At 39.0% G+C, this 26,210-nt stretch overlaps 1 protein-coding gene across 1 annotated transcript; it reads right to left on the bottom strand.

Moving 5' to 3' along the window:
• Positions 1 to 7,449: 7,449 nt before the first annotated feature.
• On the bottom strand, positions 7,450 to 25,884 carry ACRBP (acrosin binding protein). Its single transcript, XM_070935356.1, has 9 exons — positions 25,839 to 25,884; positions 24,088 to 24,300; positions 21,920 to 22,014; positions 16,088 to 16,554; positions 10,717 to 10,849; positions 10,292 to 10,471; positions 10,024 to 10,188; positions 9,850 to 9,936; positions 7,450 to 7,563 (listed from the first exon to the last, which is right to left on the bottom strand). The coding sequence occupies exons 1-9, from the start codon at positions 25,882 to 25,884 to the stop codon at positions 7,450 to 7,452; spliced, it is 1,500 nt and encodes a 499-aa protein (XP_070791457.1).
• Positions 25,885 to 26,210: the final 326 nt, after the last annotated feature.

Here is a 26,210-nt window from a genome sequence, read left to right as displayed (position 1 = left end):
GTCTCCATGTTTCCAGTGTCTTTTTCCCCACTTGGAGCTGAACCCAGAAGGATATTTCTTCTAACACTGCTTTGCACTAAGCAGCTAGAAGCATGTTTGCAAAATGGAAGACTATTGAAAAAGGTAGCATTGTACCCAAATGAGAGAACAATTGCTTCCAACCCTTAAAAATAGTGTATGTCCAATAATTATTTTTAATACTCAAAAATGTGATATGATTTTATAGATTGAACTTTAAAACTGATGAAGATTGAGTCAAAAGTAATGTCATTGACAAAAGAACGCCATGTGAATTCTTTTGCCATGCGAAAAGAATGACATTTTTGGAATACTATTTGATCTGTCCCAACTCCCACAATTGTATTCTGTATCTCTGATAGTATTTTGTTCTTAAGGCTAGAGAGCTGTTAAATACTGTAAATAAGGAGGATAGCACCAGTTGAAAGAGCAGGAAATATTTCTCCGGTCACAGAACTACCAAGGAAAAAACCACACTCCCACCATCACTGGCAGGGCAAAATACAAAACAGGCAGCAAACCCCACACTCACTAGAACTAAGGCAGGCAATGAAACATCTGCAAGCAAACAACTAAGCACAGAGAGCAGCAAGAACTCCACATTTCAGCCCTGAGCTATATATATTCTCTTCTATAGGTGCTGTTCAGCCTTGCCCAACCTAAGGATTTCCATATTATGCTAGACTGCAGCTCCCATCAGCTGGCTGCTCAGGGATGTTAGAAATAATAATTAAAATGTCTGGAGACTGTAAGATGGGAAATGCTGATCCAGACCAGTAAAGCGGGCAAAGGGAAGGCCAGTCATGAATCACACATGTATAGGCTTGCTCTGCTTAAGTAACCCACAGTGATGTTGATGGATTGCATGGCAACTTTTATTTGAGCAGGCAATGAAAGGCACCACAGCAGATGGAGTAGCATACAAGCGGCAATGAAGTGTTTCCTCTATGAAGAAAATATTCCAGAGCAAAAAGCGCTGCCATGGAAGAAAACAGTGCCTTTGGGTTTCAGCTCCCCCTCCACCCCAAAACCTCTGGGACATTTAAGTAATGTTTTTTCTTGATTGTTTAAGAGGTCAGACCAATGCTGGTTGAAGGTGATCCCATAGGTACTTTTGAAATACTGGATAATTCAAAAGGTATCTGAGTTTCTATTTCCAGTCCTACTGTATTCATGTCCTACCGTGTTTCCCCAAAAATAAGACCCTGTTTTATATTTTTTGAACCCCGAAATAAGCACTTGGCCTTATTTTGGGGGAGATCTTGTTATTTTGGGGCACGTGGGCTCCTCTTGCTGTCTTACCTGATTTCCAGCTCTGCGTTTAAATATTTTCAGGGAGGGCTTATTTTCGGTGGGAGGCTTATTTTAGCACATGCACTCAAAAGCCCGATTGGGCTTATTATCAGGTGATGTCTAATTTTCGGGGAAACAGGGTAGTTAATATGGTGGCCAACCCAGATATCTTAAAAGAATTTTTGGCACCTCAAGCTTTCAAGTGCAACTGGTCTGCCCTCACCATGTGGACAGGTGAGCCAGAGTGCTTAGGTATGTTAAGTAGTTGAACGTTTCATAGGTGCTTAATTGAATATAGGCAGTCATATAGTCTTGTCATTTTGTTGACAGTAGGAAAAGTTCTGGGAAGAAAAAACAGCTGGACAAGGAAGCAGATGTTATATTGGTGGAGTCATAAGTGGACAAGAGCTAAGTGATTCCCAGGGTCCTCAGTTTGGAGGACCCTCAAAATGGGGTTGAAAGATTAAGACACACCATATTTCACTAAAACACTTGCACATTTTTTAACAGACACTGTACCACAGAAATCCATAAACTTTATATTCAGCGCTGTATTGTTAGATATAAAGTGTAAGGCAGTGGTGGGTTGCCCCCGGTTTGCACCGGTTCTATAGAACCGGTAGTAAAACCAGCGGGAGGCTCCGCCCACCGACCCCGACGTTATCAAAACGCTTCTGCGCATGTGCAGAAGAGCGCGCGCGCGCGGCCCCACTACAAACCAGTAATAAAGGTAAATAGAACCCACCCCTGGTGTAAGGTCATATAACATTAATGTAGTGATAGGTGAAAACTGATAAACATCTAATAAGGAAGATCTGGTCTTCTGTTTTTTTGAAATTATGGTTAACATCGAGTCTTCTGGCTGCTAGTTGCTGTTCATGGACACCTTCTGCCAGTCTTCTGACTTTTCAGGCTTTCAGCCTTGGAACTCCTGGTATGAGCAGGTCTCCACCTGTTATCTAAGGAAGATTCCCAGCTACATTTTGTACCTAAATTAAGGCTTGGCCCATCAGCAGCTATCAGCATGCTGCACACTAAGTACCAAGGTGTTCAGGGTCATATGCAGAGACAGTCCCTCTGTAGCTTTCCTTTTCCTGAAAACTAAAAAGCACTCAGGTCAAAGTGATGCATCAGCAAAAGGGCTGATGAGTTGTCTTACTGAATACTAATTTCCCACAGGCTGAAGTAGATTTCAGGGCTGCTAGAACAAAGCCAATCATCACAGTTCTTTTCCAAAGCAAAAACTTGTCACTTTTCGGGCAAAAAAGGCCATCGAATCTGAATTCCGTTTATGAGTACTGTGGCGTTGTTTTTCCAACAAGCTGCCCAGCGCATCAGAGCCTGAAACGCATGTCCTGCACTTTGTCCTCACCGGCTTCTGTAGATTACCTCCCGATAAGCCCTTCCTTTCTTTTCGTTTGTGTTCCCTCCCGCAGCGGAGGTGGGTGGGAGCACAAAGGCTGTAAGGGCGTCCAGTTCCAGCGGCGGATCACTCCCAAAACGCGGCTGAAAGCGCCGCGGGAGGAATAGCTGGCGGGACTTGGCCGGCGCAAACCAGGGAGGCGCGCGGGGCGCTGTTCTGTCGGGGCTGAGAGCAAACGGGAAATAATAGCGATTTTGTTAGGAAGGAGGCAGGGTTCGATGTTTTTCATTTTTAAGCGCCTGAGCTATGGTTTGTGGTTTCTATTTTCATGGCTGGAGGCGTGCTGAACTATTCCGAGCCTGAGCGTAGTATGTACATAATTACCATACCATTTCCTTTCGGGGTGAGCAATTTAGAAAGAATAAAAAAAAACCCCGAGAGATAGTAAACGAAAGAAATTAATGGCTTGAGACGTGAAAAACTACATCCAAATTATACCGGTGAAATTCACTATACTGCTCCATGCCTTTTTATTCTTTGTAAACCATCTCTCCTTTCTCTTTCAATTCATGCGTTACCTTTTGTTCTTTAAACATCTCTCACTTCTTTTTGGGGAACTCAGCAGCTCCATCCAATCACGACTTTCTCTGTCATTGTATCTTATAACTCATTTATTCTTCACAATCCAGCCCTTGTTCATTCTCTCTGCCTGATCAAATACTATACTATTTTTGTAGCATTCATTTTTTTAAAAATTTGATTTATATGCCGCCCTTCTCCGGAGACTCAGGGCGGCTTACAATGCGCTAAGCAATAGCCTTCATTCTTTTGTATATTTATACAAAGCTTATTGCCCCCACAACTGGGTCCTCAATTTACCTACCTTAGAAAGGATGGAAGGCTGAGCCAACCTTGAGCCTTGGCAAGATTCGAACCTGCAGTAATTGCAGGCAGCTGGTCTTAATAACCAGCTTAATAACAGGGTGCCTTAGACCACTGTACTACCAAGGCTCTTTTTGTATTCAATCAACATTCATTTACTACCCAATTGCTTCTTATTTAACAATGTATACATTTAAACATCCAGTTCACTATTTTGAAGCTTTTCCTCATCTACTGAAATCACATTTGCACATAAGAAGGTAGACAGAAGGTTGTCAGGGTTCTAAGTAATAGATCCATCGCAAGCAAAAACTCCGAGGCAGGTGGATTCCTCAAAGAACAGCTTTATTGGAAATACCATATTGGCACATATCTGGTGAAAACCAACTCTGAGGGGCCCCTTGGTTTTCACCTAATTAAAAGTGAATGTTTTCCCCTCAACCCCAAACAGTCACATGGCCCAATCAAGGTAGGGTCCGCTGGTCTGGTGACATCACTCCTTCCTTTGGCCAGGTGTGAGAACATCCTTGGTTCCCAAGAGAAAGCATTTTATTTTGACTATACAACCCCAGCTATCTCTAATCCCCCTCCCTATTGCTCGCTCCAGTGTGGCAGCACTTAAGCTCCAATATGGCTTCGGGCAGATCAGCTTCAGGGTTGACAAGGACATTTTTGGATATTGCTGTTTTCAGTTCTTAGTGCAGTCATTCCTTGCAAAAAACCACTCACATTTTACCCTCATTTTAATTTTAATTTTGGGTATCTTAAAGCTTCATTTCCCTATTTTTAGTAAATGTTCTTCCAAAGTACACAAATTCATTAACTTGCCCTCATTTTTCATCATTTATGGATAATTTGTAATTGTTCACTCCATTTTCTCTGTTTAAACACAGTTACTTCTTTTATAGATAATTAGTTTTTGGACCCCTACTTCTCATTGCTCAGCTCAGTGTTATCATTGGACGCACAATTGAACAGGTTCAAATTATCCTATTCTGGATTTTATGCAAAAACCTGGTTCTCTGGAAAAATCTGTAATGTTGAGAAAGGTAGAAGGAAAGAAAATAAGAGAATGACAAGCAGCACGGTGGATGGCTACAGTGACAATGTGTATATAGTTGGAAGACTTGAAAGAAAAGGTCAGGGGGATAGATTGTAATTGAGAAAGTCTATGTGGTCACTAGGAGTTGAAAATGACTTGATGGATTGTAATCAGCTTCTCTTTCTATCATGCAGTCTACTGAACCTTCCCCACAAATTATTCTGGTTCTTAATAACATAGTAGTATCTGTATATAAAAATGCACTTGCAATCCTATCCACAGCCAATGAATCTCTAATACCACCATAAATATTTCTTATATATAAATCAATAAATACATTAAACAACCATGGAGGATTATACAGCCTTGTCTTACTCCCAGCTCAGAATGATACCATGAGCCATGGTAGTGCAGTGGTTAGAGTGCAGTACTACAGGCTAATTTTGCTGCCTGCTGACTGCCTGCAATTTGGCAGATTGAATCTCATCAGCCTGAAGGTTGACTCAGCCTTCCAACCTTCCGAGGTGGATAAAATGAGGACACAGATTGTTGTGGCCAATATGCTGACTCTGTAAACCGCTTAGAGAGGGCTGTAAAGTGGTATATAAGTCTTAAGTGCTATTGCTATTGCTATTGCTATTCACTAAGCCTTCCATTTTGGACTATTCCTATCACATCCAAATTCAATTCTCCAATCTTTATTTTTAATTTCGTTCACTTTACTAAAAGTGCTTGTTCAATTATTTTAATCCCCTTTCATAGAAGAAAAAGTCCACCAAAATTCCAAAATGGTTTGGAACATGTAAATAACATATGTTGAGGACATTTCAAACCAAAAGTGTCTTTTTGTAGGATTATGCAACACCTGAGAAAGGACAGTCCATGCAAACAGAAAAAGTGCTTTACAGTAAATCAGAACAGAACAAAATAACAGAGTTGGAAGGGACCTTGGAGGTCTTCTAGTCCCACCTCCTGCCCAAGTAGCAGACCCTATACCCATGATGGCGAACCTATGGCATGCGTGCCACAGGTCATATCTGTGGGCACGTAAGTGTTGCCCTAGCTCAGCTCCAGCGCATATGTGCGTGCTGGCCAGTTGAATTTCGGGCTTTCCAGGCCCACTGGAAGTTGGGAAAGGAGCTGTTTCCGGCCTCTAGAAGGTCTCCAGGGGAGTGAGGGAGGCTGTTTTTGCCCTCCCCAGGCTCCAAGAAAGTTTCTGGAGCCTGAGAAGGGCAAAAAAAAAGGGCCTACCAGGCCCACCGGTACCTTTTTGCCATTGTGTGCCAAAAAAGGGGGAGTGCAGGGGGGGTTGCATGTGCATGCGCGGGGGGACAGGGTAGTGTCATTGAATTATGGGTGTGGCCACACACGCGCACGACCCCCCTGTGCTCCCCCCGCTTTTGGCACACGACAGCAAAAAGGTTAGCCATCACTGCCCTATACCATTCCAGATAAATGGATGTCCAGTTTCTTATTAAAAACCTCCAGTGAGGTTTTTCTGAAGGCAAGTCATTCCACTAATTAATTGTTCTCACTGTCAGGAAATTTCTCCTTAGTTCTAGGTTGGATTTTTTTTTAGTAAGCTTCCATCCGTTACTTCTTGTCCAGCCCTGAGGTGTATTGAAGAATAGATTGTCTCCCTTTTCTTTGTGACAGCCTCTCAAATATTGGAAGACTGCTGTCAGGTTACCCTTAGTCCTTCTTTTCATTGAACTATACATACCCAATTCCTGCAACAGTCCTTCATATGTTTTATCCTCCAGTCCCCTAATCATCTTTCTTGCTCTTCTCTGCACTGTTTCTAGAGTCTCAACATATTTTTTGTATCATGGCGATCAGAAATGGATGCAATATTCCAAGTGTTTCAAATCCTGAGATGTGCTGTCATACAATCTCATTACCCATTAGATAATTTTTCATCTTAATTTTTTTGCAATTATTTTCTTACATACATTTTGTCATCTGTAACTTCTTTCACATTACCATTCCACCAAACTTTTTAAAAAAATCATAGTTACCATTTTACATACTTCTAAGACACTTTGTAACATACTGTAATTTTTTTCCTCTGTTTCATTCAGTTTTCACATTTTTCCTTATGTCCTCATTTCGTTTATTGTGTTGGTAGGTTATCTTCTAATACTTTTCAATAAGTATCTTGTACTTATTTTCATCAAAACTTTCACTGTAGTTTTTAAAACTTTTATTTCATGTACACTTAAGTCACCTAACATAATCCTGTTCTTCTAGAACACATTCCTTCTGAATAATAGACAGTGCTACCAAATTCATCTCTAATTCTTTCATTATCACTATTTACAGGAATATAATGTGCATCAATGATCAATAAACACGTTTTTTCATTTACCTATACTAATTTAAATGACATCAATTCGTACAGTCAGACATACATTTTATTCCTTTTATTTATAATGAAATCTGTATCTTCACTTCCCTCCGTAAGTTCACCTTCATGCAGATTTGTTATGTTCTCCTCCTTTCTCTTACAGATACATATTTCTTACTTTCACTTCATTTATCAGTTCATGCTTTTTTTCATTTATCCTTCTTACATCCAAGTACAACCCAACTAGGAATATTTGGTAAAAATCATTGTTGAGAGACATTAACAGGACAACCGAATGAGATGGATTTAGTAGGAGGAGCTTCCAGAGTGAAATAAAAGGGTACCACTGTAGTACTTAAATACAGAGACTATATATTTAAACATCTTTAAATTGAGAGTTATAAAACAGTGGCTATTTATATATGTATATATGTTTGTGCATAAGTCTCTTTTGGCCCTTTTCCTTTTTTTAAAAAAAAAAACTACTTCATTCTGTTCTGTCATTCACCCTTCGGTAAAATTCAAGAATTTCTGGCTCCAGAGCAGCACTTCAGTTTCTCCTTCCTCCCTGCTTAGCTCATGATACATCTGAACTTTTAGGCAGCCAATCCGCAATACCTGAGGGTGGAGATAGAAAGAATTTAGGGGGAAAAAAAGAGAGTTAGTGATGAATTCATCTGTCCTGAAATATCGCTATATCTTCAAAGTGATAGTTTTCCGGAGGTACTAAGCAATCTATAATGGCCCCATCAAGATGAACAAGATGGGGACACAAAAAAGGGGCAGTCTCAGAAACTGAAAAAAGTAGTTTATACACTGCTCAAACAACTAAAGGGAACACAAAGCTACTGTATGTAACGAACAAAGTATTTAATAAGGCTATTTCATTCATTCAGATCTCGGATGTCTTCTGCTTGTGTTCCCTTTATTTTTTTGAGCAGTGTATTTGGTGCCTATATCATGTTGGAGATACAGACTACAAGGAAGATTTTGTTTTGCCTGAGTCAGACCTATAGGTCACCCAGAGGTCTTGGATAAGAACTGGAGAGCAAGAGTCTGTTTGTGCCAACCAGAAATATTTAAATGAAAGAAATTTCCCATTGGAAGGAGAACAGCTACTAAAAAAGTATTTGAAAATCATGTTGTAATGTGTGTGTGTATATATGTGTGTGTGTATGTGTGTATGTGTATGTGTATTATATATTAATATGTATACAGTATATTAATTACTAGGCAGTCAAGAAAAAAATGGATTTTCCTCCAAAGTCTATTGTAGTTAATGCATTCTTTATGCTTATGTGAATCTTACAAGGATTAGTTTTAAATTAGTAGAAATCCAAGCTGACCCATTTTATTTTTTATATATTTATTGATTCTCAAATACTCTCTTATTGTTTTCGCATTATTAAGTTTGGAATTAATTTAGTCTGCTCAGTTTTCATGCTTAAATCCAAGAAAAGTTTTTCAACCAACATGGCATTTTTAAAAAACGGTACTCCTGCTTTTGTTGCTTGGCATTTAAATGAGTATCTTGGTACTCATCATTAATTGATTCCGGGAGATGCAATGAGTATCAAAAATGATGTGTACCAAACAAATTTTTTCTCATAAAATATAATATAGTGAGTCACAAGGCAGCGGACACTGACATGTTCTAGCTTGTGTGCTGAGTACCAAACAAATGATGAGTACTGGGACAAAATTTTGCTTTTTCCAAAATGCCTTGAGTACAAAATTTGATGAGTTTCAAAGCAGTTGAGTACTAAGGTACCACTGTATTTTGCCTAAATACCAGCCTTTCCTATATGGAACAGTATCAGATATTGAAGATCAGAGGTATTGCATCTGTACCTTGCAATATTGTCATACATTATGTAAAGACCTGGCTTTCTGGAAAAAGGCTCTAATGCTGGAAAATGTGGAAAGAAAGAAGACAATCAACTCTAAAATGGATGGACTCAGTTAAGTGATGATGGCACTGTTGGAATACCTATAAAACCAGGTGTGGAATAACTAATCATCAGAAAATATGTATGGTTGCTACTAGTAAAAATGACTTGATGGCACATAATCTATCAAAATTGTATCTCAAGTTAGGTATGACAAATCTTTTTCTATATTCTATAGACATATAGAAAGACAGAATAGGCTTAAAGTGAAAATCCATTTTAATGTTAATGAAACTCAATTCCAACTTAAACTATTAACTGTACCCAAATCAGCAAACATGGAATATCAGTGATGTCTGAAGAAAGGACCACATGAGTTCATTGGGAAAATTACAAGTGACCGAGAGTTGCCCTTTTTTCTTGAACAAACTAATGAAGTTTCATATAGAGTTATTTTGGCTGTTAAAAGGAAAGCAATAATTAAGTCTATCCACTCCTGGAGGGAAAATAACTCATTACAAATAATTTCTATTCTACTTTAGTTCCTAATTAACAAGCAATAAATATTTTATCCATTTAATAGTAGGGGAAAGAAAGAGCCTAGCACTGAAAGGAAGTTATAAAGATCAGGGAGTTTTGCTGAATTGTAAGCATACAATAGGATGCTTTTTAAAGACAGGGATTTTCAGCTTTTTATAACCAGTGAAAAGGTGCCATTTATTATTATTATTATTATTATTATTATTATTATTATTATTATTATTATTATTATTTCTTCTTCTTCTTCTTCTTCTTCTTCTTCTTCTTCTTCTTCTTCTTCTTCTCCTCCTCCTCCTCCTCCTCCTCCTCCTCCTCCTCCTCCTCCTCCTCCTCCTGCTCCTCCTCCTCCTTCTACCACAGAAATGGTATATGACATTGCAGATATTGTCTAAAGTCTTTATTAGAAATGAGAAAGCTGGCCTCCTTTAGAAAGGCTTACTGATGGCCTGTGGGATAAAAAGATGGAAGTCCTCACCTTCTTGTTTCGGATGGTGTATTCCATGCACTGATTGCTCTTGAATGCACAATAAGTTGGATGTTGAACTCCTGTTGAGTCACAAATCTAAGAAGAATGAAATGAGACAGAAGTGGGAAACATGAGAGGAACAAACAACCAGGTGCTAAAAAATGCTGTTTTGTGAATGCCCACCTTGTTTGGGAAATCTCCTCCATGAAAAAAAGAATATTCTGACTGCAGCCAAAGAGCCACACGATAATCATCACAGCCATGAGCAGCCAATCGACCACACCAATACTCTGCCCGCATGCCACCATAAGTTTCAAATCCATAAAATTCTTGCAGGTTTGGGGAACTCTAACAATAAGAATGGGAAAATAGAGGATTGGCTACATGGAAATATAGCTATAGTAAAAGAGGCAAGATTCTCCAATATCTTATCAATCTAACCTTTATTTACCTCAAGGCTCATAGCCCGATGCTGAGCCAGAATCCCAGGGTTAATGTAGTTTGTGAAGATGCCATCACTACAGTGGGTACGTTTAAGATTGGAGGCCCCTTGACACTGCTCTGTTTTTAGAGAGCAGAATGCACATTCAGCACACAGATCTGCATGATGCCGGCCAAGGTTATCGCACACCTAGTAACCAGAGAACAAGATAAAAACAAAGCTCAAATTCTGGCAATAATCTTTAGGCCTTGCTTCCCTAAATATGTGGCAAATCATTGTTGGGGTGAATTAGTTAGGAAACTGTCCCCAAATCACCGTATATTCTAACAACATACATGTTGTGGCATAAGCATTTAGTGGGGCCTAGAAATGTCTGTCAAGTGCTGAATTCTACTGGAGGGAAGATATCTTAGGTAATCAGCAGTGAAACTTACCAAATCCTCAGAGCCAAAGATTTTTCTTTCTATTTCTTTCCAGGCCCTGCTAATAGCTGAGGATATGCAAATGTCCTGAAGAACTGCATAGCAGAGAATCACCAGAGCTTCATCCTTGTCAATAGCTAGAAGACTGGTATAGCAAGAGAAAAAGAAGCAAGATAATGGGGGAATGATAAGAAAGACTGTTTTAATTTTATTGCTCTCTCCCCACCTGCCCATCCTATTGGGCAACTGTAATGCCTATTGTTTAGAGCAGAGGTCTTCAACCTTGGCAACTTTAAGCCTGGAGGACTTCAACTCCCAGAATTCCCCAGCCAGCTGGCTGGGGAATTCTGGGAGTTGAAGTCCTCCAGGCTTAAAGTTGCCAAGGTTGGAGACCTCTGGTTTAGAGAATAGTGCCTGTTTGATGTATAGCTAGGAATAAAACTCAAAGTCTTAAGACAAAAGTGCATTCACTAAAGTGGCACCTTATTCTCCCATCCCCACCCATCCCCACCTCTCACTTATCACTAAATTGTTTTTATTTGAGAAAGCTTGTAGGACTAACAAATCTGGGCTACACACATCCAAGACTACCCATAGATGACACCAGAGAATGCTGCAGCCTGTTTCTACAGTTGTTGAAATTCATTTTTTTCTCCTTAATCAACAGTCAGTACCCCATAATGACAAAGTGAAAACAGAATTTTAGAAATGTCTGTAAATTTATAAAAAAGAAAAAGCTGAAATATCACATGGGCATAAGTATTCAGACCCTTTGCAACAACACCTGAAATTTAGCTCAGGTACCTCCCATTTCTCTTGATCATTGCTGCCATGTTTCTACACCTTGATTGGAGTTGACCTGTGATAAATTAAATTGATTGGACATGATTTGGAAAGGCACAAACCTCTCTACAGAAGGCCTCATAGCTGACAGTGCATACTTGTAGCAGAGCAAAAGACATGAGGTCAAAGGAACTGCCTGTAGAGGCCAGAAACAGGAATATTGCAAGGTACAGATCTGGGGAAGGCTACAATAAAATTTCTCCTGCACTGAAGGTTCCTAAGAGCACATAATTCTCAAATAGAAGAAGTTTGGCACAATCAGGACTCTTCCAAGAACTGGTTTCCTGGTCAAATTGAGCAATTGGGGGAGAAGCGCCTTAATAAAAGGGGTGTCCAGGAACCCAATGGTCACTCTGACTGTGCTCCAGAGATCCTGTGTGGAGATGGGACAGAGTGCCAGAAGAACAATCATCACTGCAGCCCTCCACTGATTTGAGCTTTATGGCAGAGTGGCTAGACGGAAGCTTCTCCTCAGTGCAAAACACATGAAAGCCTGCTTGGAGTTTGCAAAAGAATACCTGAAGGATTCTCAGAGGGTGAGGAACAAGATTCTGTGGTCTGATTAAGCTGTTTGGTCTCTCTAAACATTATGTCTGGAGGAAACCAGGTATCCCTCATCATCTGACCAATATCATCCCAACAGTGAAGCGTGAAGTGAAGGTGGTGGCAGCATCATCATATTGTTGGGGTGTTTTTCAACAGCAGGGACAGGGAGACTGATCAGGGCTGAGGGAAAGCCGAATAGAGCAAAGTATGGGGATATCCGCAATTAAAACCTGTTCCTCAGTGCTCAGGACCTCAGACTGGGCCAAAGGTTCACTTCCCAACATGACAATGATCCTAAGCACACAGCCAAAACAACACAGGACTGGCTTAGGGACAACTCTGTGAATGTCCTAGAATGGCTCAGCCAAAGCTGTAACTTGAACCCTATTGAACATCTCTGGAGAGACCTGAAAGTAGTTGTCCACCGATCGTCGCTATCCAACCTGACTGAGCTTGAGAGGATTTGCAAGGAAGAATGGCAGAAAATCCCCCAATATAGGTGTCCAAAGCTTGTTGCGTCATACCCAAAAAGTCTTAAGGCTGTAATTGCTGCCAAAGTTGCTTCAACAAAGTACTGAGTGAAGGATCTGAATACTTATGCCAATGTGATATTTCAGTTTTTTCTTTTTAATAAATTACAGACATTTCTACAATTCTGTTTTCATTGTGTCATTATGGGCTACTGAGTGTAGGTTAATGAGAAAAAAATGAATTTCAACAACTGTAGAATCAGGCTGCAGCATAACAAAATTGACAAAAGTGAAGAAGGTCTGAATACTTTCTGAGCGCACTGTAAATAGTTACCCAAAAGGGCTTCATCCAGTGTCCCACCCAAATAATGGATTTTTTTTTCTTTCCTCACCACCGTTGGTGCTCCCTTGTTTTCCCCAGTGGGTATCCAATCTTTAGAATAGCTAGAGTGTGTGGAGAGGGGCTGTAAAAATGGAATTGTCTTTGCAATATTGTTCAAATATCATCTAGAGAATCTCAATAACAAAGGCACAATTATCAGTGGATCAGTACTCATTTTTTCATTTTCATTCACAGAAATGTAATAAATGAATAAATATAAATAAATGTATTTCTGTTGCATTTCAGGGAAAGGACTAAGAAGAAATGGTTACAGTGAATTCATTGCTACATTGGAGCAAGGACAATAACTTACATGATTTAGGTTATGCCCCTACCTCAAACTCTAACATTTACCCAGCTGTAAACAAGACCTTATAGATACCATTGTCAAAGATGTTCATGATCTTCTTGCTATATGCCTTCATCAGCACTCCAGTGTTATTGATACTTCATGCATGAGGTACAGACAAATCCTATATGACAGAACACTGAGAGGGCCCTCATTATTGGCTAAAAGAGCCAAATGCCCATTCAAGTGGAAACATTATTGAAAAACATTGAGGAATTTATATAATTGCCTTTGTCAAACAACTAAACGTCTTCTTTGATTTATACCCATTTGTTTAGTGACCATTCAAAGTTACCATGGCACTGAAGAGTGACTTACAATTATTCCTCACACTTGTGACCCCCATAGCATCCCCATGATTTGGGTGCTTGACAACCGGCTGGTTGCAGCATCCCTGGGTCATGTGATTGCCATTTGTTGACCTTCCCAGCCAGTAACAGGGGTTTCTGTGACTGTATACTCTCCTGGAGAATCCCTGCCCTCCTGGGTTCTTTGTGCATCCCACATTTTAAATTCAGTGTTTTTTTGTGGTATCAATATGCTTTCATCCATGAACAGATTTGCCTTAATCCAGGGGTGTTAAACTGGCAGCCTGCAGGCTGGATGCATCACGTGCAGGCCACGCCCACCCCAGCTCCGTGAAGGGGAAAAACTTCATGAAACGTCACGTGATGGCAACATGATGCGGCGAGTTTGACACACGTGCCCTAACCTATTGCTCTTCCAAAGTTGGCTTGAGATGTTATCATTTGAGTCTATGGGCAAGATCCAAGTTAAGTGCACTGTCTAGGTCATGCTTATATACTAGCATTTTAATTTTGTGGGGAGGGATTAAATAACAGTTGTAGTAGTATTGTAGAATTAAGAATGGGATGAATTGGATGAATAAAATATGTAGCAGTATTAGAGGATATACCCAATAAACTGTGAACTGCATAGACCTCTGAAGGCTATGGTAATTGGCAACACTATATGAAATCGTTTGCTTTGCAATGTAGTTCTTCTCACCTCATACATAGCAAGGTCAAATCTTCATGACACTTGCAATGCCCACATTTTTTACTTTATAATATCCTCACTGTGTCTAGAAAGGCTTTGATATGTAGGTCAGTTCTCCTTCAGTTATGTTGATTAACTCAAAGATAAAGATAATGAACTCAGGCTTTCCTATGTTTAGAAAAAGGAAGAGTTGCATTGTTACAATAACTTGAAAGAGTAATTTACAGTCATCTGTGCCTTTGATAATTTAATGCCCATGTGTTGTGATTTCTCTTTCAACAAGAGAGGCCCTCCTGATTCCAGAGATGACACCCTCATTATTATTTTGATCATTATTTTGATTATTGTGATACATGAGTGTTCCTGGCTTTGCTTGCTATGACCCTGAGGATCACTCTACGTTTTTGTTAATCTAATCAAGGAACAGGCTTTGACCAACTGCTTTGGCTCAATTCTTTCAGGTGAGATTTTTTCCGCTACATTTTATGAAGAGGAGCTGTAAAAAAGACCCACTGGCAATGAATGATAATGCTGGCACCACAGACCTTTTTCCATTCCAAGGTCCTCTTCATACCACAGAGGTGATTTTCGGCACATGGCTGTCATCCCTTAACTCCAAGGTGACAAACCTTAGATAGCCAGTGGTCATACTTAGTCTTTGGCTAGTATCAAACACGTGGACAGGACTAAAAGTTAATTCATTCTTTCAACATAGTCAAGTTTATTTTATGGCTTCAATTATAGCTTTACCTTAAAATTGCATAGTTGGGAGTCAGGGTTTGAAGGCCATAAAAAGGGAAGGATGGTTCTTTGCATGGATCTGGTGCATCAAGTCACTCTCCTCAAACCTACTCTTTTCAGAGTGAATAATAACTTAAGCATTTCTTATTTTTGTACCTACTCCTTACCTGTTTGACTAGGTCAGGATCACTCTTTCTAAAGCAGGGGTCTCCAACCTTGGCACTTTAAGACTTGTGGACTTCACTTCCCAGGATTCCTTTGCTTTGCTGGCTGAGGAACTCTGGGAGTTGAAGTCCACAAGTCTTAAAGTTGCCAAGGTTGGAGACTGCTGTTCTAAAGGATTCCCCATAGCTTCCCACCCATATTTGAATCAACACAAAATAATGCCAGAGTAAACTTTGCTGTTCGAGTTGCCAATCTGTATTCTGCTTGCAGGGCATATGTTCTGTGAGTCAGTGTCACAGGGTTTTTTTCTGATTTGCGACTGCCATTTGTTATAGCCAAAGTGATGACCTTTCTCACCTGGCTTTGCTGTTGTCCCCCTTGAGCAAGTCAGAAGCATTGCAGTGGCAATAATCAGAGCATTGCAGTGGGAATAATGACGGTCTGACTTTGGGTCTATACCTAGACTTCACTAACTTGGTCTGTCTGCCCATTCTCCCACACCCCATGTCCCCCCCCCTCAAAAAAGATATATATATTTTAAATGGGAAGACACCAAATGAGAAATAGCTTCAGAAAGGAGAGAGATATGCTTCCATGATTGTACAGCTACTAGGCCTTGAAAAGAAAAGAACTGACTAGCTCTTCTCTCACTTTGGAGAGAAGAGCAAATACAAGGAAACTGGTAATTAAGCAACCAAAACCCAATTTCATATCCGATTATTCTTTCTATAAAGGCACTGCAGTAAAAATAGTGGAGCCATTTCATATTAAGCCAAAGATACATTTCAGCATATGGATAAAGCAGATTAGCACAAGCATGTCATTTCTCTTTCAAATGAAATAGCAGAGCTATATATATTTTGTTTTCAAGCTGGATTTGGCCATTACCTTCCTGAGATGTCTTTTTCACTATTCAGACCTAGCTTTTTGTCTTTCTTCTCTTTCATGCTCTTTTCCTTCAGGTTCTTTTCCAATGACAATGCTTCACCAATCAGATGGTGGATGTCTTCAAAGAGATGCTGATTTGTGACCTCTTCTGTGACTTCAGTATTTTTGATAAATAAGGTGAACGCTTCAGGAGGAAAGGTGCTCATCTCAACATTTAAGCCAGTTGACCATTCAGATAGCTTTTGGGCTTCCAGATTACTCTGTGAAACATGGAAATTTTTCTTCAGCATGGGCTCCTGTCCTGAGACTGCAAAGGAGTATTTCAAAATGGAGTCAATATTGGAGCGGAGGCGGTCTTCAAGGGTTAATGGAGAAACCTCAATAGGGGCTAAGGCATGATTCTCCCTTGGGGCTGTAAGGAGAAGGTCAGTCTCTTCAAGGAGTGGCAGCTTAGGACACAGGATCCGCTATCCAGGAAAAAAGGGGGGAAGAATTGGGGATATGTAACTATAGTATACACACAGAATCTCATTTCCACTCCTTCCCAAGATACAGATATCTCCAACTCCTAATGTATAGTCTATTTTTTATATTCTCTCTAATAAGGATGCCTAATTACATTATTTGTTGCTATTATTTCTCTTCACAATCATCTACCTAAAGATCATTTCCCTTTGCTGTTGAGAGCACCTGTCATTGGAAGTAGGCTTCCCCATCTCATTGTCTGAAAGGAAGGTAGCACACAAAGACTACCACTATGTAACTTTGTAGTATTCTAAACAGATTTAAACATTCCCTTGTTATATAAAGCAACCTGTCCCTGTCATTAGGCTTCTTGAGTTCCACATAGCCTTAAAGAGCAGATGAACAAAGCCAGAAGAATTAGGAATGGGAAAGAGCTCTGAACTACATTAAAAAATAGACAGAAGAAAGAATGAGGAAGAGCTGATCTCCATTTCCTTCAAAGAGATGGTAATAAGCCAGAAATCTCTACTTGGTTTGATATACTCTCTCCATCATCTTCACTCACAATTCATCAAATGGAATGCAACTGAGAAATTGCTGAGAGTTAAACCCAAGTTGAGGTTTTCAGAATTCAGATGAATCCATATATGGTAGCTGGATTGTGCAACTTTTAAAGAATCAAAAGATGACTGTGGAATACCATGTTGATTGAAAAGGGACCTAGGCAAGAAAAAGTACTACTGAGTAGTAGTAGGGCAAATAAAAAATTTGACGTAAAATTTAATTTGAAAATAAAAGTAATTAACATTAATTAATATAATGGATACAATAAGTCCATTGTATTCAATAACTTCCTCCCTCTCTTAGATAGAAGAGGTACATAGGTATTTCCAATACAGAGGCTTTGGTCTTGGTTAAAAACATGATCCTTGACCATTTTCAGATATGTCTTCTATTTCCTCCAATTAACCCTGTATTATTGGACGTAGCTATCTGCCCTGGAAAACAAACCCAGTAAGAAGCCTCCTCAACTGTCTCTAGAACTTGGCAACATCTGTGTTTAAGGTGAACCACATAAACTTTGTCCTTTCTGCAAATCTAGCTAGTGGCAAATGTGACACCTCAGATGTAATTCCTAACACACCTAGTAATTATCTTTCTGCCAGGATGAATGGAGCAGAATGGGACAACCAGGGCCTATGCTAAACCAGTAATCAGTAAATACAAAAGCCTTTAGATCCCTTTTAAAGACCTCAGGACTTTCATGGTGAGAAAGACAGCTGGTTCTTGAAAGCCCAGAACTTAGAGACTGTCACCCTGGAGTAGACATAGAAAGACAGATATGATTAAAGGAATACAAGAGGCAAACAGAATTGTAAAGAAAAGTAAGAGTACTTAAATACTGGGGAAATTGTGATCAGGGAACTCTGAACATTAGTACTAGTACTAATGTTCATAACATTAGTACTAGTACTAATGTTCATAATCCCAAGAAAGCTATTTTTACTATAGATGCCATGATTACAATAGAAGCATTGAAGCTATGCTGATACTTGAATCTATACTTCATCTCAGTGTCATTTTCAAGAACACAGACACCTTTCCATTCACCTAGTTTTTGCTCTCTCAACCCTTCACCTTCCGTTTTGTTCCTTATCAGATTTTGCAAATAATAAGAAGACTAATGCAGTTTGAACTCCAGATTCTGAATATTCTTAGCTAACCACACTGACTCATAACTGTCAAGAAATGTGTGAGATGTGAACATTTAATTTGTCATGGGTTAAGACAGTTAGAAAAAAGAAATAGGACATTCAAGGGGTTTGGCGCCATAGAAGCTTGTGGTGAAAGAAACAATTAGAAGGAGAAACTGTTGAGTGGAGAAGTGTAATACACTCTTAAGGGTTTTAAAAAGAGAGGAGACACTGGGAAGGGGAGGAGAGAAGATCCACTTAGTTTATTTCCTTATGCCTCTGATTTCCCTCCTGCCAACCTAGTTCCTACTTCATTTAACTATCTCTGAATAGATAAGTCATGGATGAGATGTTTATTTCCAATTGTACTGATTCAGAAAGAACTTAAGGGTCTTTTCTTTTCCTGTTTCCCATTCCTCTTCATCTTCTATGTCCTTTTCCTTTCTCTTCTGTAGCTACATATGATAATTAATTGATGAGCTTCAAGCAGAGAAAGCACTGGATATCTTTATGCAAATGAGTTGAATTTTTAGTAGAGAAACAAATGATTAATTCTAGTCTCGGTCCGAATATTTACTTAAAAAGAACAGCGAAAGCATAATCTGGATGTATGAAGGAGGCTATGGTTATGCTGAAAGAAAGCAATGAGAGAGTGGAAGAATGAGAAATAGAATAAATAAAGTCAGGGGTACCTTCAGGATTGATCTAATAAAAGTATCTCTGTGATATCTCTGGTTATATTTGGTAAGGGTTGCCTGGGGAGGGCAACTAATGGTCCCATGTTCCTAATGTGAGAAGACAAAAGGGAATTCTTAGATACTGAGAGAACCTCAAATTGTTGAGTATGTTTCCTTAAGGAGCATGGCTCCATAAAGAGAGTTTAGGTGGTTCTCAAAGGAGGCAAGTGCTTTGACATTGACCCACTCCATGATGTCAGGTAGTATTGCAAAGTCCTGGGTTATCTCCAAAGTACAATACAGACTGACTAAACACGGTGTGAGTGGAAAAGAAAGTGGATAACCTAGATTGGGCATAGACTTTAAATTGGGCTCTGGCTGGATTACTGGGAAGAGCCCTGAGGGGTAATAAGACATGAGCATAGAGTGGAAAATATCTGAATGGTACTATTCTGGACTATGATTAGAAGATGGAGAGAGGATCCTACCAGGAGATTATTGCAATAATTTTACTGTGAAACAATAAAGGCATATACTAATAAAGTCACAATCTTTCCACCAGAAATGCCTAGATCAGTGATGGTGAACCTTTTAGGCACAGAGAGCCCAAACTGGAAGGTGTGCACACTCACGCACCAGAGCACCAGAAACCTGATGGCCAGCTGGCTGGCATGCATGTGTGCCTTGGAAACCCGACGACCAGCTGCCTGAGCTGGGGTTACAGCGCACATGCCCACAGAGAGGGCTCTGCATGACACCTCTGGCACACGTGCCATAGGTTCACCATCACAGGCCTAGATCCTACAAATACTCATCATATAAAATTTACTACCCTGATGTGAGTCAAAAAGACTAGTATAAACTCAGCTATGAGGCAGCCCTCAAGAACTTTTGTTTAAAAAAGAAGCAGTGGGATAGACCAGTACCTTGAGCACAAAGGGAAATCCAATGAGGATCTCAACAACAAAAGACAAATAAGGACTCCTAAACAAAAGAATCTGGAAGTCTATCTGTTGTTAAAGAAGAGTTCACCAGGCAGAGGGACAGAAAAGAGTCAAAATAATAAGATAAAGGAAGGAGGGAATGGGGAGTAATATTAAGATTGTTGAATCTCTTTCCCCAAATAGGGATATATTTACATTCAAAGGGAGGCATTTCAGAATCATAAGTTCATTCATTACTATATTACATACATGCACACATCTATTACCTAGTAGTATTTAGTATCTTTTTGACAACATAGCATGCCCTTGAGTCAGGATGTTCAAATATTCCATGTTTGCCTTATGAAACTTCAAGATGTTATGTACTCCATGCATACATTTATAACAACTTATTTGTTTGACAGCAATATTTATAAACAAGAATATACGGTAGTTGTTTTTTTAAAAACAAAAACAACCTGGTCTTTGCATTTGTTATTTATTGAATCCACCAATATAATTTACAGAGAACTAACTAAACTGCTAGTGGCCTACTGGATTTCCCCCCTGCCCCCCCCTTAATCTAACTAACAATTACAGTATAAATTGACTTTTTCCAATGTTTCCTCATAAATATTTGAACTTCAAGTCTCATTGTCAAATTCTCAGCAGTGGCCCTTCTAATGAGGTAATTACTGTATGTAAATTGGTCCAAACTGCTAGGAGACACCCAGTTTAGAAAGGCTGATTTAAGATCTAAAATAGGCTTAACAGATTTTAAATAAATAAATAAAAAAGAAATCCTATTTTAATTTAATTTAATTTTAAATTGGGGTATTTAAATTTTTGGGGTTTTAAGTTCAGCCGAATTTATTTAATAATTTTAAATTTTTAATTGATGTTTGTCTTGTGTTTTTAAATAGGCTGTACACCGCCCCAAGTCCTTTGGGAGAAGGGCGGTATAGAAATAAAATTATACTATACTATACTAGATAGAGAATTTTGGCCTATCACTTTGTATTACTGCCTTATCTAAAATGGCCCATTTCCCCCAAAACAGAAAGTTGTCCAAAAAGAAAAAAGAAAAAAAAAACTTCAGTCATTGCTTCTTTCAAGGTAAGAAACATTTTCTAGGGCATAGTTAGAGGGCCTCTGGCCTTCTGAAGAAGAGGAAGGAAGAGGAGGAGGAGGAGAAGAAGGAAGCATTGTTCTCAGCATAGTTTCACACTGAGGGTTGATTACTAAAGCTTTGCCTAGCAACATGTAGAGGTAAATTCTGCTAAGTACACTTTTCATTCCAGTTTCTTTTAGACTTTTTTTTTTGCTTGCTTGTCTTTGTGACTATTTGCACTTGCATTTTTAGCTGGTGCCCTCTGAATGCTTACTTATCTCAACTCTTCTCTTGGGACTGACTATGCTTTTGGACACATCATCAAGCCATAATAGTCCTTATGAGAAAGTAAATAAGTTATGAGGTGATGTGATGGTATGTGGGAATGACCTTGGGAGGAAGGGGAAAAGAATGGGAAGCATTTCAGAAGAGATCTTCCAGTGATTAAAAGGAGAGGAGAAATATTTTCAGTCTTGTAAGATTGATGTTAGCCCTTCATGTTAGTCAGACATGAAGCACAACCAGGAGCAGGAGTCTCCAACCTTGGCTGGCTGAGGAATTCTGGGAGCTGAAGTCCACAAGTCGTAAAGTTGCCAAGGTTGGAGACCCCTGACCAGGAGCATCACCACTATCTTTATTGTAAGGTTACATTAAATAGAATCTTGCAAGACTGAAAGTATTTCTCCCTTCCTTTCTTTTTACCTCTGGAAAACTGGGGAGAGACTCTTCTGACACACTTATCAACTTTTTCCCCATCTGCAAAGTGAACTGCCTCTTATCAGATGGTTGCCTAGGTTGCTGGTCTTTCTCCTGTCTCCCAAGGTCCTTCCCACATACCATCATGGATGCCCTTGACGACATTTTCAAATCTCATCCCTTTACTCTCTTAATTTTAGCCAAGTCACTATCTATTAAGGGATTGACCCCTGTAAAATGGCTGTAAGGTATGTTTATGGTGTTACCTTGGTATAGAACTTCTGGTTTAAGCATCGAAACTGTGCAAAAACACAAAAAGTCTCAAAATGTGGGCTTTGGGGAAGCTCAGCACAGACAGGACCTGGAAGCAGAAAGTGGAAGAGAACAAATTTTCTCCCAAGATAGCAACGAGACAAGTTTGCAATGAATGAAATCATACCAAGCTAATAAAACAGCTATGTTCATTAACATCAATGGGCAGTGAAATTTTAATCTATCGAATATGTTCTGAAGGAGAAAACGTCATAATTTTGTTCCTTAAACCAATTAATATAATGTTCTAACATAGCATTACATTTTACTTACAAAATGCAAGGTATTAAGAATGCCAACATGCATTACAGTATTGTAGGCAAATAGCAACCTGAATTCCAAAGTAAGAAAAAATAAACCCCAACAGATACATTTCAAAAATTAGTTAGGGTGCCTAAATAAAAGAATAAGCACAAATTAATGTTATACAACTCTTCCCCAGATCATCTTCTTGGTAGCAGCTCCATAGCCCTTTTTTGTCTTATATGGCAATATTTTGGCTTTGAATGTGACATCAAGAAAAGAATCACACTTCTGGAAGTGCTGCTGCTGTTGTTAGTAGAAGTATACAGAGATACATACACACACTGATTTCCAAGAAACCCCTCCCCCCATGCATAAAATATTTCAGCTCCTATACAGCACCTTCACCTCTCCTTAGGGCCATTATATCTCACCTAGTGTTAGGGACTCAATTGGGTCAATGTTTGATCTAAAGAAAGAGGTATCCACGGAAGAATATAAATAAGATTAAAAAGTCTATCTATTTTACATTTGAGAAAACAATTCTATACAGTTGGTCACAATGATCATCCTGCCAAACTACTGGGAATAAGTTGAGTACAGAGGCTAACTTTCCTTTGTATTGAACCTTTATTCTTCCTTATAGAACTGCAATTCATAAGTGCTCTATTGAAAAGAAAGTAAATCCAATTATATATAACCCACTGGCCGAATGCCCCCTCTATTGGCTCATTTGAGAAGTAAAAATCATTTCATTTCTAATGTGACGTTTCCTCAGCCCCTCTAGGCATGAAAGAAAACCGGCTGATTATTTCCTGACACTGTTCATCTGTCCATTTTTCATTGGAGAGCCTTCTTACTGTGTATCCTGCTTCCCAGCATTATTGCTCAGCTTTAGCATTTTATTTGAAACTAGGGCAGATACAGCACCAGCAATCAATCTTCAGGCTTTCTTCTCCCAATTCCATAGAGGATTAGCGTTCACAAGGCAGTCTTCTCTGGCATTTATAACTGTCTTATTGTAGTTGATATTTGACTGTTACCACTCCATTTAGGAAAGCTATTGAATGAAGTTTAGTACCCGCGCTGCCACAGTCACAATGATTCAGGCTTTTGAACTTGGATTTACTGCCATCTTGTAACAGAGCAATCACATCTGAGGCCTTTGCACTCTTTTAGCGACTCATCTTCCCTTGCTATCAACTTCTACCTTTAAAGAGGGGTTTTGTCTATAGACACATACATGCAAACCAATGCATGGTTAGTGGGGAAATGGGGGTGGGGTGGGGTGGGGGAAATACTACTAAGTTATTTTCTTTTCATGGAAAGACTTCTTAATGCTTGTTAATTCTCAGCCTGGTAGTGTCTTGGCAGGTGAACAGTTCTAGGCCTGGATAAAACGAAGGCCCATAGAGCACACTAAATTAGTTGACACTTCACTATATTCTTTATATACATGAAGATAGACTAGTCAATTATGATAAAACTATGAATATCAGCCTATATGTCAAAATGGGTAAAGATAATCTCAAAGCTTTAGATTTTCATTTTAAAATGAAAAAAAATAAAAAGATTGGTGTCTCTAAAGTCACAGTATGTCTTCAGTGTGGATACGTCACAACAAAATGAGCAAAGAGGAAGGAATGTTGACCAAATCAAATTTGTGTCCCACCCTGTGCAGAGCTGGGGATAAAGATGGATCCATGTTTTCAAAAAGTGGAAGATTATTACTATAGCATACACATAGATATTTCAGGGTTAAATTAAGAATTTTTAACTACAGGTTATGTAAAACTAGCTATGTATGGGAAATCAAGTGCTACCAGCAACTCTCACCACAAAAGAGTGCTGGAAGAAATCTGAAGTGTGCACCACGTACCCTCTGGGATCTGGCCATGATTCTCAAATTGATCCAGCTCTATTATTTTAGGATCATGGCAACCTTTGTTACGGCGGATCTGACACACGAGGTTTGCCTTCCATGTGGGACTCAAGAAAGAGAAAAAGACCTTATATTCATCGTCCGTGAGTGGGCTGCCTGGGTTTGAGGACAAGGAACTTTGGATTGCTGGTGTCAAAAAGATTGGGAATCCTAAAGGAAAACAGCACAAGAAAGTACATATATTAATTGGGGGGAAAAACAGGACAGAGCAATGCTCTGATATTTTATTAATATCAATAAACTCTGAAGAGCATTGGCATCAACCTCCAATATTTCAACAAAACTGATGAGCAAAAAATAAACTGGTCTACTGATAAAATTTCCAATAGTGTAGCAAGATTAGACTTCCAGTAACAAAAATAATTTTCCTTCTTCCTCTAAACTATACTACTGAAATGAAAGTTTGGAGATCAAAATGGATTTATGACAAAACTTTGAATTTAAATAAATTCTGAAACTCAAAGGCAAATTACTAGTCGAAGAAATGTTTAATTTTGGGTTTATATATGCATCAGGCTCTGATGAATTGATGTTGGGATTCTGGTGAGAAGCAAAATTTCCTAGGAGCCTAGGAGCAAAACTTCCTAGGATCACTTCCTAGAAGTGATCTTTCTCAATTCTAAAAGGCCTTGTATAGTAGAAAAGGTTAAGAGTAAGATATGTAAATTCTTTTCTGTGCCATTTTTCTTGAAGAAAATGGAGTGTATGCTAAATAAATGTGCATTGAGGATTACTGTGAATTTCACAAGGTACAGTACTTGAAAATCCAAAACAAACTAAATCTGGTATTTCGTTATGGAAATTGAATAACATCACTTTTAGATTTCCTTGAAATAAAGAGCCATCAGCTTCCCTAAGATATATTCTTTTCTTCTTTTGAAGGCTTTTCTAGACTTAAAATATAAGGGGGGTCTATTGTTCAAATATGGATGTAAAATGTTTGGATATTTTAAAGTCATTGAAAAGAATTTCTTCGATTTGTTTAATGAGCATGCATTCTGATTTGATTTGATTTTGATTTGAAAATCCCAAAATAGAACAGGCATACATTCAGTTAAAGGTGAAATATTTTTAAAAGTCATTTTTTTCCTCTTAAGTGCAATGTGAAGAAATAATGTTCTGCCATGTATAAAGCAAAAGCCAAGGGATAAATCTTTTCCTAATATGCACATATAGCACTTTAAGAGCAAAAGGAAGCAATGCCAGTTCAGATTTTATCTTTCCACCCACATACTTCCCAGCTTTATCAGATGGCAATCTTTAATCCAGGTAAGCAGACAAAGCCATTCTTCATACTGTCCTGGCTGGAAAAAAACTACTCCTCTCAAAACACAGGAAAAAAACATTGTCAGCAATGTTAATACATGTCAAATTAAAAATACATGTCATATTTTTCACCAAAATGTGAAAGTTCAGTTTCCAAGCTTTGGGAGCATCTTTGCTGTTATTAAGGACTTCACATTTTTAGGCTTTGTGATGGTCCAATATATGAGAAGAAATGGATCAGTACTAAACAGTTTCTGGGACTTTTGTTTCATTCCATATTGGCAAGAACTGTTGGATAGAGACCATGGGGTAAAATATAGAGAAGACTAGCAGGTACAACGGCAGTGATGGATTAAGCCAAATTTGATAGAAAAGCAGTAGTTTGAACAGTTTCTCGTCATACAGGTAAGTCAGCCACTCACCCACCAGAAAGGCCCATGGTGAAGTCCTGAACCTCAGGATTGGCATTTTGCTTCTTTCATGTTAGACTTCTCCACTTCTCACCAATACACCCCATTTCAAAGGCTAACAAGACCAGACACTTTTAGAATGAGAACACAATGACCTCACAGTTGAAGCTATTGCAGGAGAAACAAGAATCTTCTAGGCAGGTTAAAAATGCTAGTAGGAAATGGACCCATATAGGGCATATAGGACCCATATAGGCATATAGGGAGTAAACAGCAGTCACCATATTGTAAAGCAACAGGTTTTTCTATGTTCCTGGCCTTTGGTTGCTGTTAAAAATCAGAATATGGTAGGCAGACAGATTGTAGATACAACCTATTGAAAAC

The sequence above is a fragment of the Pituophis catenifer genome, unplaced genomic scaffold (assembly GCF_029215685.1).
Source record: "Pituophis catenifer annectens isolate HBS135680 unplaced genomic scaffold, rPitCat1.0.hap2 SCAF_2, whole genome shotgun sequence".
Classification (NCBI taxonomy): domain Eukaryota; kingdom Metazoa; phylum Chordata; class Lepidosauria; order Squamata; family Colubridae; genus Pituophis; species Pituophis catenifer.
This window is presented reverse-complemented; position numbering and strand designations above follow the sequence as displayed.

Bases quoted from the DNA above. Each gene is read 5' to 3' on its own strand.
- ACRBP (XM_070935356.1), bottom strand. From the start codon at position 25,884: ATGCCAATCCTGAGGTTCAGGACTTCACCATGGGCCTTTCTGGTGG. The intron at 10,850-16,087 runs GTAATGGCCAAA...TTGCTATACCAG, and splicing joins GAAAAAGACATCTCAGGAAG to TCTTCTAGCTATTGACAAGG. The intron at 9,937-10,023 runs GTGGGCATTCAC...CATTCTTCTTAG, and splicing joins GAGGAGATTTCCCAAACAAG to ATTTGTGACTCAACAGGAGT.